At 47.1% G+C, this 19,279-nt stretch overlaps 2 protein-coding genes across 2 annotated transcripts in view; both read right to left on the reverse strand.

Moving 5' to 3' along the window:
* LOC120944434 overlaps positions 1 to 618 on the reverse strand; it is an 8,304-nt gene extending 7,686 nt beyond the window's left edge. Inside the window, exon 1 of the mRNA XM_040358496.1 lies at positions 1 to 618. Within this exon, the coding sequence (XP_040214430.1) occupies positions 1 to 617 (617 nt within the window). The 5' untranslated portion in view covers position 618.
* Positions 1 to 19,279, reverse strand: part of HDAC4 (histone deacetylase 4) — a 294,548-nt gene that overhangs the window by 250,126 nt on the left and 25,143 nt on the right. The gene's annotated exons all lie outside the window — the stretch shown is intronic.

Raw genomic sequence — 19,279 nt, forward strand, 5'->3', positions numbered from 1 at the left:
TGACAAACTCCAATAGCAGCCACCGCTGGCTGTATTACTGCACCCGCCGTAGTAAAGGATGCTTTTAAAAGCGTCTCCAAACGCTTATCAACCGGTTCTTTAAACACCTGTATGTTTTCTACCGGGCAAGTCAAGGACTTATTTACACAGGAGATGGCGGCATCCACCACTGGGAGAGTCCACTTTTTGGCAAATTTTTCTTCCATAGGATAGACGACGGAAAATTTTTTAGGTGGTAAAAAGATTCTGTCTGGTCGTGCCCAATCCTGGAAGATTACTTCCTCTAAAAGAGGATGGACTGGAAAAACAGCGCTACTGCGAGGCGTTTTCAAAGAGCCTAAAGATGATACGGCCGGACCCTGAGGTTCCGGTAAAGGCAAATTAAACGCCAAGTGGACCATGTCTGTCAGAGAATGAACCCAGAAGCTTTCCGCTTGGGAGGCCGAGCAAGGCTCTTCATTAGCCGAACCCTCAACCTCTGAACCAATTTGGTCCCGGTCCAAATGATCCTCCTGCAACTCAAATCCCCCCGGGGAGAGAACCTCAGCATCTGAGGGTCCACACTCAGGCGACGGAGACCTAGTCCGCTTTTTACCCGGTGTAGATTTGGCTATCATAGCCGCCGCGCGCGCGCCCCTGTTGCGGAGGATGGGGCCACGCCGGAAGCGTCTGACATGCTGGAGGAGGACACCGCACGGCACCCAGACAGGTAAGGCCTCAGGTGAGTCACTGACCCCCCAGTCCTGGGAAAGCATAGCTAACACACAGCTCCTTTCCCAACCCAGCGCCCAGCAGACAATTTACAATGCAACACATATCTTTAGGAAGATCACACATGGGAGCCCATACACAGACCATCCTGTCTCTTTGATAGACATAGTGGCCCAAAACTGCCAATGCAAGAGCATACTCAGGCACATCCCCCAAAGATCTCCCTAGAGAGCCTGCCGACGAACCAAGTCCCGCAGGCCCCCCCTTTCTTACCTGCTCCATGCCGCAGGACTTTGCATAGCAAGCGGTCCAATCTTCCCCCATCTCCGTGGGTGGCGTACTAGACCTTCAGGCCCTGGGGTCCTAAAAAGGAACCCACTGTCCTGGGCCCATATAGCACCCTGGCAAACAGGTTACCTTAGGTACCGCAGAGGTTCTAAGTCCTGGGCCCAGGGTCCAGCTCTCTAAAAAGAGAAGCATTATGGGCAAAACCCCACGGTTTGGGGCCCGGGTACTGTCCACTTTGGCTCTGAGGCACCTTGGACAGATCCGGTTAGCCTGCCTTGATCCCAAGGATGTAGGAGACAAGCTATTCCATGACCAACACCTAAGACACTGGCGAAAAAACTGAGGTACTCCTCCTATGGGAGGGGGTTATATAGGGAGGGGCACTTCCTGTTTGAGATTGCCAGTGTCCATCACCTGAAGGTACTCCATATAACCCACATAGTAATGAATATGCTGCTCTGTGTCCCGTGATGTACGAGAAAGAAATAGGCTTCATAGAAAAAACGCAAGAAAAAACGAAGTCTCCCAGAGTGCATGGAAGGGAGGAATCCCTCCGGAGTTCATAGAGCAATGGCTGCTTGAGATATTTGAAAAGCAGAACTTCACAGCTTTCTCTGCGGTGGAACGTGTGCACGGGATTCCTGCTAGACCACTTGCTGCTCGAAACCTTTCCGCACCCGTTTATTTTAGCGATGCTTCACTACAGAGCTAGAGACAAAATCCTTGCTTTAGCCCATACTAAGGGTAATGTTGAAGTTAATGGATCCAAAGTCTCCTTTTCAGACTATTCAGTTGAGGTCTCCCACCATTTTGCCAGCAGGAACCTGTTCCGTTTTTTTGTGTTTTAGGATGTTAGATTGGTTTAAATCGTTTTATTTTTCTTTGTCTGTTTGCTCACATGTGGCCTTGTAGGCTGCACTTGCCCGGCAACATGCCCACACTTTGCACGCTGTCCAGACTTTTACACAAGTTTACCCTATAGCTCACATTCACATGCTTTTGCCACAGAATGTTTTCAAGCACCCTTGGGACAGGGAACTTTGATCTGCCTGCAAACCGGGTTCTCCGCTACAATATTTGCATTTTATCATGTACTTTAGTGCCAATTCACACCAGATGCAGTTCCGTTCACTTTTTTTCTGCACAAAATGCATGCACAGCGTTTTCCATGTATTCCAATGGCTCTAGTTTACACCATGCAGTCAGTTTCTGCATAATGGCTACTGAACTTGCACTGCTATATTGGAATAAGAGGTATTAAGGACCCTCTCAAGAGAAGCGGACCAGTTTTAGTACTCTGGCACAATATGGTTCCTCAATTGCTTGCTTGCAGGAATAAACATCTCACCCATGGAACAATATCTGTTACAGAACAGGACCAGGACCCTACTCAATACCATTCTCTATATTCTGCTTATGCTAGAGGCACTAGTAATTTGATCTCATCCAACATTCATTTTTCCTGCAATCATACAGTGATCGATCCCCAGGGCAGATATATTTTACTGGTGTGTACAATCTTTTCTTTGCCAAAAGTATCGCAGTGTGAAAGTGTCCTTAACGGGCACCAGGTGGCAATTGTGACCTGGCGCCCGTGCCCGCTGGTAATTGAGGCCGCAAAGCCGCGGCCTCAATTACCGGCCGACGCCGGCCCGCCACAATCGCGGGGAGGCACAGGATTCGCGACGGCCGGTAATTGAGGCCGCGGCCTTGTGAAGTCCCAAGCTTCCTATTGTGACCTGGCGCCATCTGGTGGTGGCCGGTGGCATTACAAGTAAAACCAGTTCTAATGTGTAATTTTTCACTGCCATCTCCTTCCCTCTAATTAGAACCCCCAAAAATTATATATATTTTTTATTCTAACACCCTAGAGAATAAAATGGCGATCGTTGCAATACTTTCTGTCACGCCGTATTTGCGCAGCGGTCTTACAAGCGTACTTTTTTGGGGAAAAATACACTTTTTTTAATAAAAAAATAAAACAGTAAAGTTATCCCATTTTTTTTTTATATTGTGAAAGATAATGTTACGCCGAGTAAATAGATACCCAACATGTGACGCATCAAAATTGCGTCCGCTCGTGGAATGCCGACAAACTTTTACCCTTTAAAATCTCCATAGGTGACGTTTAAAAAAATTCTACAGGTTGCATGAGCTAGAATTATTGCTCTCGCTCCAACGATCGCGGCGATACCTCACTAGGGGTGCAACGGATCAAAAAACTCACAGTTCGGATCAGGAATTCTCCCCCACTGTAATATCCACATCCCCCCCCCCCACTGTAATATCCACATCTCCCCCCCCCCCACTGTTCACCCCCACCAACTATAGTACCCCCTCAGTGCAGACACCCCCGCTCCTCTCAGTACAGAGACCCCCCCCTCCAGGTAGTAGCGACAGACACTCTCTCCCCCCCCCCCCTCGGGCAAGACCCCCCACCCTCAGGTAGTACAGACTCTACCAGCGTGTGTCCCACGAGTGCGGGCTCCTCCTCTGTGGGTGTAAACAGAGGAGGGCCGCCGCGGCCGGGTGTACCAAGATGGCCGCGGCTCCGGAGCTAGGGGAGGGGGGGGGAAAGAGAGAGAGAGAATATAAGTCCTTACATTTAAGGAGCACCTGTCATTTTAGATCCACATATATTACTTAAACTCATTACTCACATGTAATGAGCAATATAAATTGGTCTGTATTCTTTGAAAATGTTACTTTCTCTTAACGTCCTTGGACGGACACAGCCTTCTCAAACCTTGACAAGTGGGTTATGTTCCTGTTCACAGGAGAGGACTAGGCAGAAACATGTTGGATTTTTAGATACATGTTACAATGTGATGGTTTACATTGTGGAGAAATGAGCCTGACAATCGCAGGCTGTGGCCTCCCCTTACACTATTTTTCTCTTGGCGTCAAGAAAACACATCAGACGTGAATCATGCTTATAATAGAGGAAAGAGGCAGCAGATGAAAATTACACTTAGTGCTCTGGGTTAAGACAAAGTACACACTATAGAGCAGGGATATGCAATTAGCAGACCTCCAGCTGTTGCAGAACTACAAGTCCCATGAGGCATAGCAAGACCGACAGCCACAAGAATGACACCCAGAGGCAGAGGCATGATAGGACTTGTAGTTTTGCAACATCTGGAGGTCCGCTAATGGCATATCCCTGCTATAGAGGGATAAGCTTTGTACACATTTCATGTCTGATGTTTACAACCGCTTTAGACCCCCTTTTACACGATAAGCCCGCTTGGATCCGCCTGTCCTTTTTCAAGCGGATCTGAGTGGGCCATCCATTGACTCCTATTGGCAGGCAGATATCAACAGAGATGTTTCCGGACACCCATCTGCCATCCGATCAAGACAGAAATATGGCAATACGTCTGCCATTCATCTTGGCCCATCGGATTGGATGAGATCTGATGAAAATGGACATGCTGTCAGTTTTTGTCCGATCTCCCCATAGAGATCAGTGGGGCTCTGACAGGTCCCTCCCCTGAGCAGAGACTGACCTGTCATCTGCCAGCTCAGCTGAGATCAACGTAGCAATCTCCCGCTGAGCAGGCGGACTCTGCTGAGTGGATCTGCCCCTTGTAACAGGGGCCTTAAAGTTGAACTCCAGGCTTACCTCTCGTCTTTACATAATTGCACAGGCTCCTCATTATAGTGAAATTGTTTACTCTGATGTCACTGTACACCAAGCTCCACCCAGGGTGGATTAGAGGCTGCAGCAAGTCAGATAGGCCCTGCCTCATTTCCTGGCTGTTGGACATCTAGACTCTTCCTTCCCAGCCTAACTGGTCTACTAGCCCTTTCATTCACTGGAATAACATTTTTTTCATATAGGACGCTCAGCATTACCTTAGACCAGGGGTCTTCAAACTTTTCAAACAAAGGGCCACTTTATTGTCCTTCAGACTTTAGGAGGGCCGGGTTGTGGCCAGCAGGGGCAGGAAATGTCACCGGCATCCAGCATCAATGAGAAATATGGCCTCAGGTTTGGTGGTCAATAGGAGGATAAGTATTCCCCCTATTAGTAAGAGGGATAGTATTCCATCATTGGTATCAGTGGAATATATAGTGCTCCAGAGGGAGAAATAGTGCCTCCTATCAGTGGGAGAAATGTTGCCCCAAGGGCCGGATAAAGGCTAGCAAAGGGCCACATCTGGCCCTCGGGCCGCAGTTTGGAGACCCCTGCCTTAGACCTTCACCCACCCATCATGAATTGTTGACATTTGCATACCTCCTCCCTAGGGTTAGCCCACTGCTTGCATCAGGTCTGAGGGCCCCTAAAAAAGGAGCACACAGCAGCACCTTGCCAACCCCTCCCACCAGACAATCTGCCTGTATAAAGAAGCCAGTGATTAGGTCACTCCATTTTAAAATAAAAAGGTATGTAATAATTTTTATTTATTTTTTCAAATTTCATAAGAATGTTGATTAGTGGAGATGAGGCAGGGAAGGGTAAATAGAAGCAGATTAAACTTCGTCCTTAAGCAGCTGGTAGCACAAAATTAAATCATGATTCTGATGACAAAACCTTGATGCGAAAACCGCTCTCCTTGATTTGTTCTGGTAGAAACATTTAAGACATATAGCACAGACAATGTCACTAGCTCATTACAGCTCTTTCACAAGTGCCAGCTGATCTGTAAACCAGCCCAGCTCTGCCCACTCACCAACAGAAATGTGTACCTCGTCTGTACAGAAAATTCACATGGTGCCAAATAATTATTTTGAAGGTTTAAATTGCAGCCTGTCTGGGGGAAAAACTGGATTCAAACAAATACTTTTTGGTCACCCTGGCAACCAGTTTCAAGAGTAGAGCGTAGCTCGGTGTGATTCCAACCATTACTGAATATGAGCATCCTACAGCACAGCCTCCTCGAAAGGAAGATAAGAAAAGCTGGGATACTAGAGCTCCGAATCCATCTTGGGTTATCGTTTCATTAATAGAATGTGCATTGCCAGATTAGAAAGAGACTGCTTGTACCCAAAAAGCCCACAAAGCAATACACAAATGAAATTTAGGCGGCTTAATAAAGCGATGTTTATGTAGCAGCATAACTAACAACTACAGCATGGTAACAGCAATCAGCGATGGAAAGTGTATAAACTACTGCAGCCAATTATTTTCCAAAGTCACATGGAAATCACATTTAGTCAAAAGATTTGATGTTACTTTACACGGGTATCTGAAATTTTTATTTTGGTTTGCCGGTGTACAGGGGACAAAATCGCAAGTACTGAGCTACTAGCCAGGCCTCAAGGGTTACTTGCCACCAGTTTCTGCAATTTGTTGAATACAATATGGTGTTAAGCCAAGTAAATAGATACCAAACATTTCATGCTTTAAAATTGTGCACAACCTTGCAACAACGAAAAATTACATACATTTTACTATACATAGGTGGCACTTTAAAAAGCTTTTGCAGGTTACCTCTTTAGATCTACACAGAAGATCTGGTGCTAGAATTACTGCCCATGATCTGATGCATGAGCATCCTTATTGCTGTCACAAGGAATATAAACATCCTTGTGACAGCAATAGGCATGCGACAGGTACTCTTTATGGAGAGATCTAGGCATGGAAGAGGCATCATCCTGGTAGAGCCATTTCAAGTCTAGTGATGTATGGGTATATCACTGATCGGCAAGTAGTTAAATAACAAACATGTAATACTTACCTGCTATGTGCAATAGTTTTGCACAGATCAACCCTGATCCTCATTTTTTTGGATCCCCCTCCTGGCGTTCCTGCCCCCCCCCCCTTGCTGAGTGCCCCCATAGCAAGCCGCTTACTATGGGTGCACTCATGCAAGCTCACTCCCAAGCTGTGCTCTATGCGTCCATGGAAACGCACAGCGTGGCCTGGCCCCATCCCTGCTCCCTCCGCACTAGCTTTGAGTGCCTGCAGCAGGAGCCAATGGCTCTCGCCGTTTTCTCTGAGCCAGTTAGGAGAGAAATAGAGCAGTGGTGCTGCTCTTGTGCACGCTGCTCGATCGAGATCGGGCTCAGGTAAGTAGAAGGGGGGCTGGGGAGAAAGCTTCATACAGGTTATTTTCTATCTTAATGCAGAGAATGCATGCAAATCGGATAGAGTATGGTACAGCACTATATCTGCACAGAACATGTCACCCTCCAAAAGGTGAAGGACTGCTTAAAAAGGAGGAGACTGCTTAAAAGTTATAAAGACCACCAAGAGATTTATGATAAGAATGTTAAAAGCCTCAGTGACTGGGAGAGAGACTATGCCTAAAATTGTTGCTCAAGTACTTCACCAGTGAGAGAACTGAAAAAGTAAAACTCCCAGGACATGAATACAGTCTGTCATAAGGCATATGGGGGGGGGGGGGGGCGAGACTGTAAAGCCAGGTTGTCTAATAATGGTAAAATAGAGCATTCTGGCCATCAGACTTTCAAGGCTTTGTTCACACAGGCTTCAGTTTGTAAAAAAGGGATTTTTAATACAGCTTACCTGTAAAATCCTTTTCTTGGAGTACATCACGGGACACAGAGCGGCATATTCATTACTATGTGGGTTATATGGAGTACCTTCAGGTGATGGACACTGGCAATCTCAAACAGGAAGTGCCCCTCCCTATATAACCCCCTCCCATAGGAGGAGTACCTCAGTTTTGTAGCAAGCAGTATGCCTCCCAAAATGGTCCCCATAAGAGGGGTGGGAGCTCTGTGTCCCGTGATGTACTCCAAGAAAAGGATTTTACAGGTAAGCTGTATTAAAAATCCCTTTTTCTTTCTCGTACATCACGGGACACAGAGCGACATATTCATTACTATGTGGGATGTCCCAAAGCAATGCTTACAATGAGGGGAGGGAGACATCTTCCCAAGACAAAAGGATTTAATTTAGAGATATATTTAACTCATAATAAATCCAACTTAGTTGAGAAAAAATAATTTTAAATTTTACTCAAAAGGGAGCCCCCGGAATCCGAGGGTCTCAAACTGCAGCCTGCAGCACTGCCTGCCCAAAGGCCGTATCAGTATTCCTTCTTACGTCCAACTGGTAGAACTTTGTAAACGTGTGGACAGAAGACCAGGTTGCCGCCTTGCAAACTTGAGCCATAGAGATCTGGTGGTGTGCTGCCCAGGAGGCGCCCATGGCCCTAGTAGAATGAGCCTTTAATGATAACGGAGGAGGCAACCCTTTCAAGCCGTAGGCCTGAGTAATTAACTGTTTAATCCACCTCGAGATGGTGGATTTTGCAGCTGCCTGCCCCTTCTTGGGCCCATCCGGTAAAATGAACAACACATCTGTTTTCCGGATCTTCTCTGTAGCTTTAAGATAGGCCTTCATGGCCCTGACAATATCCAAGGTATGCAGCAACCCTTCCTTTCTGGAAGTAGGTTTAGGAAAGAAGGATGGTAATACCAAATCCTGGTTTAGATGAAAACTGGATATAACCTTTGGTAGGAAGGAAGGATGAGGGCGGAGAACGACCTTGTCCTTATGTAAAATAAGATATGGTTCCTTACAGGATAAGGCTGCCAGTTCCGATACTCTTCTGGCGGAAACTATGGCGACCAAAAATACTAACTTCCTTGTCAGTAAAACCAAAGGAATTTTAGCCAACGCTCAAAAGGTTGTTTCTGTAAACTTGACAGAACAAGATTTAAATCCCACGGACAAAGCGGGGATTTAACTGGAGGATTAATACGTAAGACCCCTTGCATGAAGGTCTTAACCAGCGAGTGGGTGGCCAGCGGCCGCTGAAACCACACTGACAAAGCTAAAATCTGTCCTTTGATAGTGCTTAATGCCAGTCCTTTATCCACTCCTAGCTGGAGAAAACGTAATACTCTATCGATGGTAAACTTACGAGAAAGCCATAGCTTGGACTCACACCAGCCTACATAGACCCTGTAATAAATCACCCTAGAGACCGGTTTCCTGGCTCTGATTAGGGTAGAGATTACTTTCTGAGACAGACCTTTACCCCTGAGAATCAGGGATTCAGCTTCCAGGCCGTCAAGTTTAGATGCCGTAAGGCAGGGTGGAGGATCGGACCTTGCGATAGCAGGTCTGGTCGTAGAGGAAGAGTCCAAGGGTCTCCCACTACCATCTTTAGGATTAGTGAACACCATGCCCTTCTGGGCCATGCTGGAGCTACCAGGATGACTGGTATGTGCTCCACCCTGATCCTGCGCAGCAGGCGGGGTAGTAACTGAAGCGGGGGAAATGCATAAAGAAGTTTGAACTGATGCCAAGGGCAAACCAGCTCATCGGTTCCGCAGGCCATCGGGTCCCTTGAGCGGGATATGAACCTGTCTAGCTTCTTGTTGAGTCTCGATGCCATGACATCCACGTCCGGCACTCCCCATCTCTGGCAGAGTGTCTGAAAGACCTGTGGGTGTAGAGACCATTCCCCCGGCAACAGAGTCTGGCGACTTAAGAAGTCCGCCTGAAGGTTGTCCACTCCTGAAATGAATATTGCCGATATGCAGGGCACATGAGCTTCTGCCCACAGGAGAATCAAGCTCACCTCTCTCTGAGCGGCTTGACTCTTGGTTCCCCCCTTGGTGATTTATGTATGCCACTGCCGTGGCATTGTCCGATTGAATTCTCACCGGGAACCCCTGCAACTTGGACGTCCAAGCCCTGAGGGCTAGTCGAGCAGCTCTGAGCTCCAAGATGTTGATGGGCAACTGCTTCTCTGGCTTTGCCCAAGTACCTTGGCGAGTGCAACCATCCAAAATTGCTCCCAGCCCGTCAGGCTGGCGTCTGTGGTTACTATCTTCCAAGCCACTGGGCTGAAAGACTTCCCCTTCAGTAGATTCTGAGGGTCTAACCACCAACACAGACTTTGTCGGACTCTTGATGAGAGCGGCAAAGGGATATCTAAGGCCTGTGGCCTCCTGCTCCATGCTGACAGGATGGCTGCCTGCAGGATGCGAGTGTGGCTCTGGGCGTACGGTACCGCCTCGAATGTGGCCACCATCTTGCCTAGTAACCGCATACATAGGCGAACAGTTGGTTCTTTCTTGCTTAGAACCAGTAGGATTAATTCCTTGATGGCTTTGACCCTTATCAGAGGCAGAAACACCCTCTGTTGTTCTGTGTCTAATCTCATGCCAAGATATTCCAACTGCCTTGTGGGCTGGAATGCTGACTTTTCTCGATTTAGGACCCAGCCGAACCTCTCGAGGTACTGAACTGTGAGGGCCACTGCTCGTTCCAAGCCAGGAGACGAGTGATCTATGACTAGGATGTCGTCCAGGTATGCTAGGATCGTGACCCCTTGGATCCTTAGATTGGCTAGGATTGGAACTAGGACCTTCGTAAACACCCGGGGGGCCGTAGCCAACCCGAAGGGAAGCGCCACGAATTGGAAATGACGCAGAGCCACCGAGAAGCGTAGAAATCTTTGATGTGGCTGGTAAATTGGAACATGAAGGTAAGCATCCTTTATGTCTATGGATGCCATAAAGTCGTCCTTCTGAAGTGCGGCAGCTGCTGACCGCACGGATTCCATCCGAAATGAGCGGACCTTTAGGTATGCATTCACCATTTTTAAGTCCAAAATTGGCCTGACATCGCCGTTGGACCTTTGGGATGATGAATAGGTTGGAGTAGAAACCTAGCCCCTGTTCTTGGACTGGTACCTCTACTATTACCTCCTGAGAGAGTAGATGATTCAATGCCGCTATTAATGCGGCTCCCTTCTTCGGATCGTTTGGTACCCTTGACTCCTGAAAATGAGGAGGAGGAAACCTTAGGAAGTCTAATTTGTAGCCTGTAGCCACGGAAGACCGTACCCATCTGTCGGGAATGCTGGCCTCCCAAACCTCTGCAAAGAGACGCAGTCTTCCCCCCACCTTCGTGGGTGGGGGCGCCCCTTCATAAGGCCGGCTTGGGGGCTGGCTTTGCTGGCTTGCGAAACCACTGCTTCTTGCCTCCGGCGGCCTGTCCCTGCGACTTGTTAAAATTTGATCTTGCAGGAGGCCGTCGATACGGTTTGGTATTGGAAGGCCCCTGCCCAGGGGAGTACTATCGTTTAAACGCAGGCCCCCGAAACTTCTTCTTGGTGGGCAAAAAAGTACTTTTTCTGCTTGAAATGGTCTGAATGTATTTATCCAGGTCTTCTCCGAAGAATCGTCCTCCATGGAAGGGGAACCCTACCAGGAGCTTCTTGCATGGGGGCTCTGCCTCCCAGCTCTTTAACCATAAGAGTCTTCTCATATGGATAAGGGATAACGATAAATGTGACGCTTGCTGGATAGAATCCTTAAATCGCATCTACTGTAAAGCGTATGGCCCTAGGGACATCCGAAAATCTTTCTGCCTGCTGGGCAGGAATAAGTTTAAGCATCTGCTTAGCTTGATCCGATAATGCTTGTGCAACCCCAATTGCAGCCACAGCTGGCTGCACTACTGCCCTTGCAGTAGTGAAGGAGGTTTTAAATAGCGTTTCCAAGCGTTTATCAACCGGATCCTTGAACACCTGTATGTTTTCTACAGGGCATGTTAAAGATTTGTTAACACATGAGATGGCTGCGTCCACAGCCGGGGCTGCCCATCTCTTGGAAAATTTCTCTTCCATAGGATATAAGGCAGAGAATCTTTTAGGTGGTACAAAGATTATATCTGGCTTGGTCCAATCTTGGAACATAACTTCCTCTAGCAGAGGATGGATCGGAAAAACCGCATTGCTTTGAGGCGCTATTAGTGAGCCCAAAGCTGAAACCGTTGATACTTGGAGATCTGGTACTGGCAAGTTGAATGTCCTATGGACCAAGTCTGTTAATACTTGAACCCACCAGCTCTCCCCTTGGGAGGCTGCGCCAGACTCCTCCGTACCCGGATCCTCGATCCCTGAACCTACTTGGTCCTTGTCCAAGAGGTCGTCCAATTCCCCTGCGGAAGGGGCCTCCTCATCTGAGGGTTCACGCTCGGGCGACGGAGATCTATTCCGTTTTCTGCCCCGCATAGCCTTGGCTATCATTTTCTCCATTCTTTTTTCCATCTCCTTTAGAGAGGTGGACAGTACCTCGTCCGTGACCACCCTAGGGTTGGACTGACCCGTGCCAGCTCCAGCCCCAGATCCCGATGGTCCCACCAAGGCTCCCTCTGGGGAAAGCAGCGGCTGCCATGGTATAATACCGAGGTACGCCCGCTATTTAACGGTGTTTGGAAAAATAAATAAATAGTTATTGCCCAAAAACCCTTTTTTGGGGGGAAAAAAAAATGCCTTCTTTCTTATGAACCTGGTTTGTTTCTTTTTCTCTTTTTTTTTTTTTTTTAAACCAAAGAAAGAAAGACCATTCTGTCCCCTTTAGTAGTATTGCCAAAAAACTGCTGAAAAAGAAACACCTATCTCTAGGGTAAAGGACAGTCTTTTCAAGACTGTAATACTCTTCTTTGGCCACTGTGTGTCCTCGGCGCCCCACGTTGCCGCTCTGGTCCTTCCTCTCTCAGTTCCAACACTCACTGAGCTGGGAACATATTTGGAAGGGCCGCCCCTTCCTTTTACCTACAGGCCCGCCCTTCCCCTATCAGCAAACGGCGCGAAATTGCGCCCATATCACGGGGACGCGCGCGCCCGCCGGCGCGGGGGGGGGGGGGGCCACACGAGGAGGTCAGAGGCTGATCCTGCCGTCCAGGCCAGGATCCACAGAGCGGCATGTTTTTCCCTGCAGCAACCGCCTGGACCTCTCTGAGCAGGCTTGCAGGTAGGAGCATTCACTCCCAGCTTTTTTTTTTTATTTTTTTTTTTACATAAGAAACCTCAGTAGATTCCCAGGGGCTTCTCTTAGAGAGAATTGTCACTATACACACAGGCCCTTTTTCAATGCTTTCTAGCACCAGTTGCAATACTACCAGGGAGGTCACCATTATGGGGAATATATACATATAGAGTCATCCTATCCTAAGATATGTGACTCACCTTGCCAGATGCAGCACATAAACTTTAGGCATGTCCCACTGTGACCTCTCCCCAGAAAACCTGCTGCAAACCAAGTTCCGCAAGTTTCCCCTTCACTTACCTGCTCCATGCCGCAGGACTTTGCACAGCAAGAGGTCCAATCTTCCCCCATCTCCGTGGGGCGTCTAGACCTTCAGGCCCTGGGTTCCTATGAAGGATCCACTGTCCTGGGCCCATATAGCACTCTGGCAACAGAAACATTAGGCCCCCAAAGGTTTCTAAGTTCTGGGCCCAGAGTCCAGCTCTCTGTGACAGAAAGCATTATGGGCTATACCCCAATGGTTTGGGGTCCGGTTGCTGACCACTTTAGCACTGAGGCCTTTGGACAGAACCGGTTAGCCCACCTTAATCCCAAGGATGTGGAGGCAAGCTAAACCATGACCAACACCTAAGACACTGGCGTAAAAACTGAGGTACTCCTCCTATGGGAGGGGGTTATATAGGGAGGGGCACTTCCTGTTTGAGATTGCCAGTGTCCATCACCTGAAGGTACTCCATATAACCCACATAGTAATGAATATGCCGCTCTGTGTCCCGTGATGTACGAGAAAGAAAGAGCAGTGTGAACAGAAGGGTTTTACAGAACTATGCTGCAATTGAGAATGTTTGGCACTCAATTGCAGCATAGTCCCATTAACCCCTATTGGCGAGTTTGCCAGGTGGTGAAGCCTGTCAAACTCAGGAAGCAAAGTTAAATTTAGTGAAAAATGCGTACATCCCCCTCAAGCGGGGGGGGGGGGGTGGTGTGGTAGTAGCTGTGGCTCAAACACCTGTTTTACTGCCTGAGCCCTTAAAGTACCACTCAGCTTCAAGTGGTTCTAAAGGGTCAAGGTTTTTTACCTTCATGCATTCTATTCATGAAGGTTAAAAAGCCTCTGAGAAGCAGCCCCCTGCAGCCTCCCCAATACTTAACCTGAGCCCCATTGCATTCCAGTGATGTGATGTGCATAAGAGCCTCAGCTCTCCGTGGACTCTCCCTCTTCATTAGCTGGGACAGCAGCGGGAGCAACTGACTCACATCGGCCGATGTGAATGGATACGCAGAGCAGCGGCTTTGGAGTGAGCCTGCTTGGGTGACCCAATTGCAAGCTGCTTACTGTGGGGGCACTGAGCAGGAGCGCCAGCGGGAGACCCAAAAAGGAGGAGGATCAGGGCTGCACAGAGCAGGTGTGTATATGTTTATCAATAAACCAAAAAAAAAAAGCCTTTATCACTACTTTCAGCCTGGGAATGCTAAACACAAATCTTATTGGGAGTGCTGTCACTTTAGGCCAGGTTCACATATGTGCGGCTGCGGTTTGCAGTCCAGTGCATTTCTGTTCACTGGTTCTGGTGCAAATTCTTGCCTGAGTTCGCACCTGAACACCAGACTCCCCCCAATAAAAAAAAGAAAAAAAAAAAAGAAAAAAGCACAAAACCCTTTTTTATACCACACAGCGGTCGCCCCGGACATGCGAGAACCAGCTCTATTGAGAGATGGTCACATTTACATGTAAACAAGATGTGGTTTAAAAAAACGCATCCAATTCGCATATATGTGAACCGAGCCTTAAACAGGCTACTAGTAGGCTTTGGCATGATTTGAAGCTTGTTGAAAGTCTGCTAGCAGTTTGTTTAAAAGTGACAGTCATCACTCCCATTTAACATTTCCAAACATCCGTTATGTTGCATTTAGATGTTGCATTTAGAGGGTTGAAACAAACCATTTCACTCTGACAAAGGTGCTTATAATAGTAAGTTTTTATTCCACCAAGTAAGAACACAATAGCTCAATGGAAGCGATTTCCCCATCCACCTCAAATATGTGGATGGGGAAATAATTATATTTTGCGAATGCTTTTTGCTAAAGCCCCTGAGCAAAAAAAATGCATACAGACTTTTATCAGAGTTTAGGAGCAGCGGCATGTAAAATGCTCCTCTCTGGAACACAGAATCGTTTTGGCAAAAAAACAACATGCATGAACGCTATGAGCTCCGACGTCAGCCAGTGAGATCACATGGCCGTTCGGCTTCTCCCGCAGAAGCCCCGTCTCTTAGCTGTAAAGTGGTCGCGAGTTATGCAACAGGCCTGAAGATAGCTGTAAATAGGTATTTAGAATGCAATTTTTTTTTAAAATAACTTCTATAGTGTGGCATGCCAAGCTCTAATATAGGGTCTGGCAGTGACAAATTTTAGGTTTTTAATAATAGTGGAGGGATTGAGGGGGAGAGAGGAGAGCAGAGGGGACAGCTGCGTATGATGGAGGGATGCACTCTGACCACGGTGGTCAGTAGCCCTGGTTATCATGGTCAGAATAGAGAGGGCATACAGTAAGTGGCAAGTTCAGGGAGTTTTTTTTTTTTAAGTTTAGAGGGGGGGGGCAGATTACACAGCACAAGCACTGTGCTGTTTAATCTGCTTTATGGGACAAGGATGTGTATTTTTTAAATATATTTTTTGGAGTTAAAACACTTTAACCCTTTGATTTGACTCTGATGTCAACCCCTTCCCTGCCAGTGTCATTAATACAGTGACAGTGCATATTTTTAGCACTGATCACGGTGTCAAAATCCATGCAAGATCGAAAGGTCTGGTATAGATCAACAATGGGGGCTGGAAACACTCCTGGAAAACACCAACATGAAGCACATGTATAGTATAATGAGTCCACATAACTGACTAACCACACTTACTAGCATAGTATTAAATGGAGCTACAAAGCTCGAATGCATTGTTAAAATGCAACCACAAAAAGCTTTCAGAGTCTGTAATGGTTCCAATACAAGTTCCATTTAAACTCCTTTCACAGATCCCTGCAGTGCAAAGTCATTTACACCTATCTTCTATATCAGGAAACACATATTAAACACTTTTAGCAGATTCAGAGAGACTTACGATGGCGTATCAGTAGATACGCCGTTGTAAGTCCGAATGTGCGCCGTCGTATCTTTAAGCGTATTCTGGAAACCAGATACGCCTGAATTTGGCCAAGATACGACCGACGTAAGTCTCCTACGCCGTCGTATCTTGGGTGCATATTTACGCTGGCCGCAAGGGGCGCTTCCGTTGATTTACGTGTCGAATATGTAAATGGGCTACATACGCCGATTCACGAACGTACTTGTGCCCGTCGCTGTAATCTACGTCGTTTACGTAAGGCGTTTTTCCGGCGTAAAGTTAAACCACCAAAAAGCTGGTCCAAGTCTTTTAGGGTATGGACGTCGGAAGTGCCGTCGGATTTTACGTCGTTTACGTAAGTCGTACATGAATGGGGCTGGGCGTAAGTGAGGTTTCACGTCGTACGCATTGTGACGTCGTATCGTAGGGATTTTTTTGCGACGCAATTCTGAGCATGCGCACGCATGCGCCGTTCGTTCGGCCATGCATTCACATGGGGTCACGATTCATTACAATACAACACGCCCACTACCAGCCTACTTTGAATTATGCGGGCTTGTGCTGGCCCATTTACGCTACGCCGCTGTAACTTAGGGAGCAAGTGCTTTGTAAATACTGTACTTGCCTCTCTATGTTACGTCGGCGTATCGCATATGAGATGCGCTACGCCCGCTTAAACATACGCCACTCTACCTGAATCCGGCTATTACACAACAGGAGTGAAATAAGTTCAGAAAGCAAAAAATTCAATAAAAATAATCATATCAAATTTAAGCATGAAGCTAAATACATTCAAAGTTAAAAGGGGTTGTAAACCCTCATTGTTTTACACCTTAATGCATTATTTACATTAAAAGGGGTTGTAAACAAAAAATAATTATTAAAAAAAAATAACAAACAAGATATACTTGCCTCCACTGTGCAGCTCGTTTTGCACAGAGTGGCCCCGATCCACGTCTTCTGGGGTCCCTCGGCGGCTGTCTCTGGTCTGGTCTCCTCTCCCCCCCCCCCCCCCCCCCCAAGAACTACACACATTAATGCGAGAGAGCTCGCATTGTGTGTAGTCCTTGCGGGTGTGCTCCTGCAGTATATTTCTGCCCCGCCCCTTGGCACGCCGCGTCGCTGGATGCGATTGACAGCAGCGCCAGCCAATGGCTGCGCTGCTTTTAATCCATCCGCTCTAGCCAATCAGCGGCCAGGCTGAGCGGCGAAGAGGATGTCGGTTACGGGCGTGGGACTTACGAGGGGTCAGGTAAGTATAACGGGGGGCCGGCATACTCTGAAGTTTTTTCACCTTAATGCATAGAATGCAATAAGGTGAAAAAAACGTTTTCCTTTACAACTTCTTTAAAGGTGAAAAACCTTCTGTAGTGCTGCAGCCCCCGGTTTACTTACCTAAACGCCGTCATTCTTCGTCTGGGAACGAGCATACTGGCTCTAGCAGGTGTCTCGTCTCCCGATTGGATAGATTGATAGCAGCGCAGCCATTTGCTCCTGCTGCGGTCAATCAAATCCAATGCTGCGGCGCCAAGTCCTGCATTCTGTGTGAATGGACACAGATGCAGGACTTGGGAGCGTGCCCGCACTGGTATCCACCAAGGAGAGCGCTTCTCTGATGCAGACACTTAATGCGGGGAGGAGCCAGGAGTGCTGCTGGAGGACAAAACGAATTGCACAGGAGGTAAGGTATGTAGGACTTTTTTTTTTCTTTTTTAACAACAAAGCTTTACAATCCCTTTAAAGCTGAACTCCAAGCAGGTATAAAAGAAACTAAAGTAGCCTCATATACTGTAGTATTAATTCCGAAATTATTAAATGTATGCACAGAATGTGTAGTATTAGTATATTATTTTGGCGTTTCAACTTTTGCAGCCAAAGTAGGATAATACCCACTTTATATATGTGTTACATGTACTCAAAGCAGCATAACTTATTTTATAAGGGGGTGGAAAAGCTGTGTTTTCCATAAATAACACTGTCTGTACTGTGCTGGAAGATCTCATTATCAGTTTTATCAACTAGATTTGACAACTGTCTGTCCTAACCAAAGGGTTTAATATTTGCTGGCCTCCTTTATTGTATGTTTTAATTAAAAAAGTCAGCAGCTACAAAAACTGTAGCTGCTGACTTATTATATTCACAGCCGGTTTCCTACCGCATATGCGCGAAGCGGGCTGTGCTTTGTGAATGGTCCGCAGTCTTCTGGCTGTGGGGGAAGGAGGGGGAGACAACTTAGCCAGAAGTAGGAGCGTGTACCTGTCAACCCCCCAAAAGGTGCCAAATGTGGTAGCGGAGAGGGGAGGAGGCAGACAAGTGAAGCTTCACCTTTTGAGTTTTAATGACAAGAAATGTAAACAGCCCATACACAAGTCAGTTTTTTTATTCAACCATTGGGTTTGCTTTACTATTTGAAAGAAAAAATTGTATTCCCCTTCCAAATATAACATTATCATCTATTTTTAACTGTCCATTTCTGTTTCTCGGCTAAATGCATCTTGAATTTTCGGTCCAGAATTTTCATATTGCAGTGAAAAGGCTAGGGGGGGGGGGAGAGACAGCTGAGGGGTTTGGTAAAAGACTGCGCAGGGCCGACACCACTCAGTCCAAAAACAAAGAGTAAGACCCCTTTCACACTTGGGTATTTTTCAGGCGCTTTAGCATTAAAAAAAGCGCCTGAAAGAAGCCTCATTTGCAATCCCAATGTGAAAGCCCGAGTGCTTTCACACTGAAGCGCTGAGCTGGCAGGGCGTAAAAAAAAAAAAAAAACCTGCAAGGTGAATACGCTGCTCTTAAAGCGTCTTGGTAGCGGCGCGTTTAACCCTTTATTCAGCCACTAGCGGGGGTTAAAAGTGCCTCGCTGGCGCTCGTAAAACACTGACAAAGCGCTGCTAGTTTTAGCGGTACTTTACCAGCGTTTTTCGGGCACTGGCAGTGTGAAAGGGCTCCTAAAGCACTCAAGCTTTCACATTGGGATTGCAGATGAGGCTTCTTTCAGGTGCTTTACAGTCGTTTTTTTAACGCTAAAGTGCCTGAAAAGCACCCCAGTGTCAAAGGGGTCTTATGCCTTTTGTCAGCCCACAACACGACTTATTACCAAAATGGATTTCTGGAAACTCGGTAGGAATTTTTCTTTACTTACAGGAGCCTTTAAAAAAAGGGACAAAACTGGGGGAAATGTTCATCTTTAGCAAGCGTCATTAAATGGCAGACCAAGGTCCAGACATAGACAGAGTGACAGTCTTGTCCAGACCAAGCCTGCACCACTTAGCAGCCTGGGTGGACTACTCTTCTGTGTGTACTCATCTGCCTGCTGGTAAACTCAGGGGCGGGATATGCACGGCAGGTCTGCACTGAGGGAGGGAACTGGCCAACTTTTCAAATTAAACGCAAGGTGGTCCTAGCAACCAATCACACACTTGTTAACAAGTATTGGACAGCTCCTTCCCTCAGTGTAAAC

Source organism: Rana temporaria, chromosome 6 (assembly GCF_905171775.1).
Source record: "Rana temporaria chromosome 6, aRanTem1.1, whole genome shotgun sequence".
NCBI lineage: Eukaryota > Metazoa > Chordata > Amphibia > Anura > Ranidae > Rana > Rana temporaria.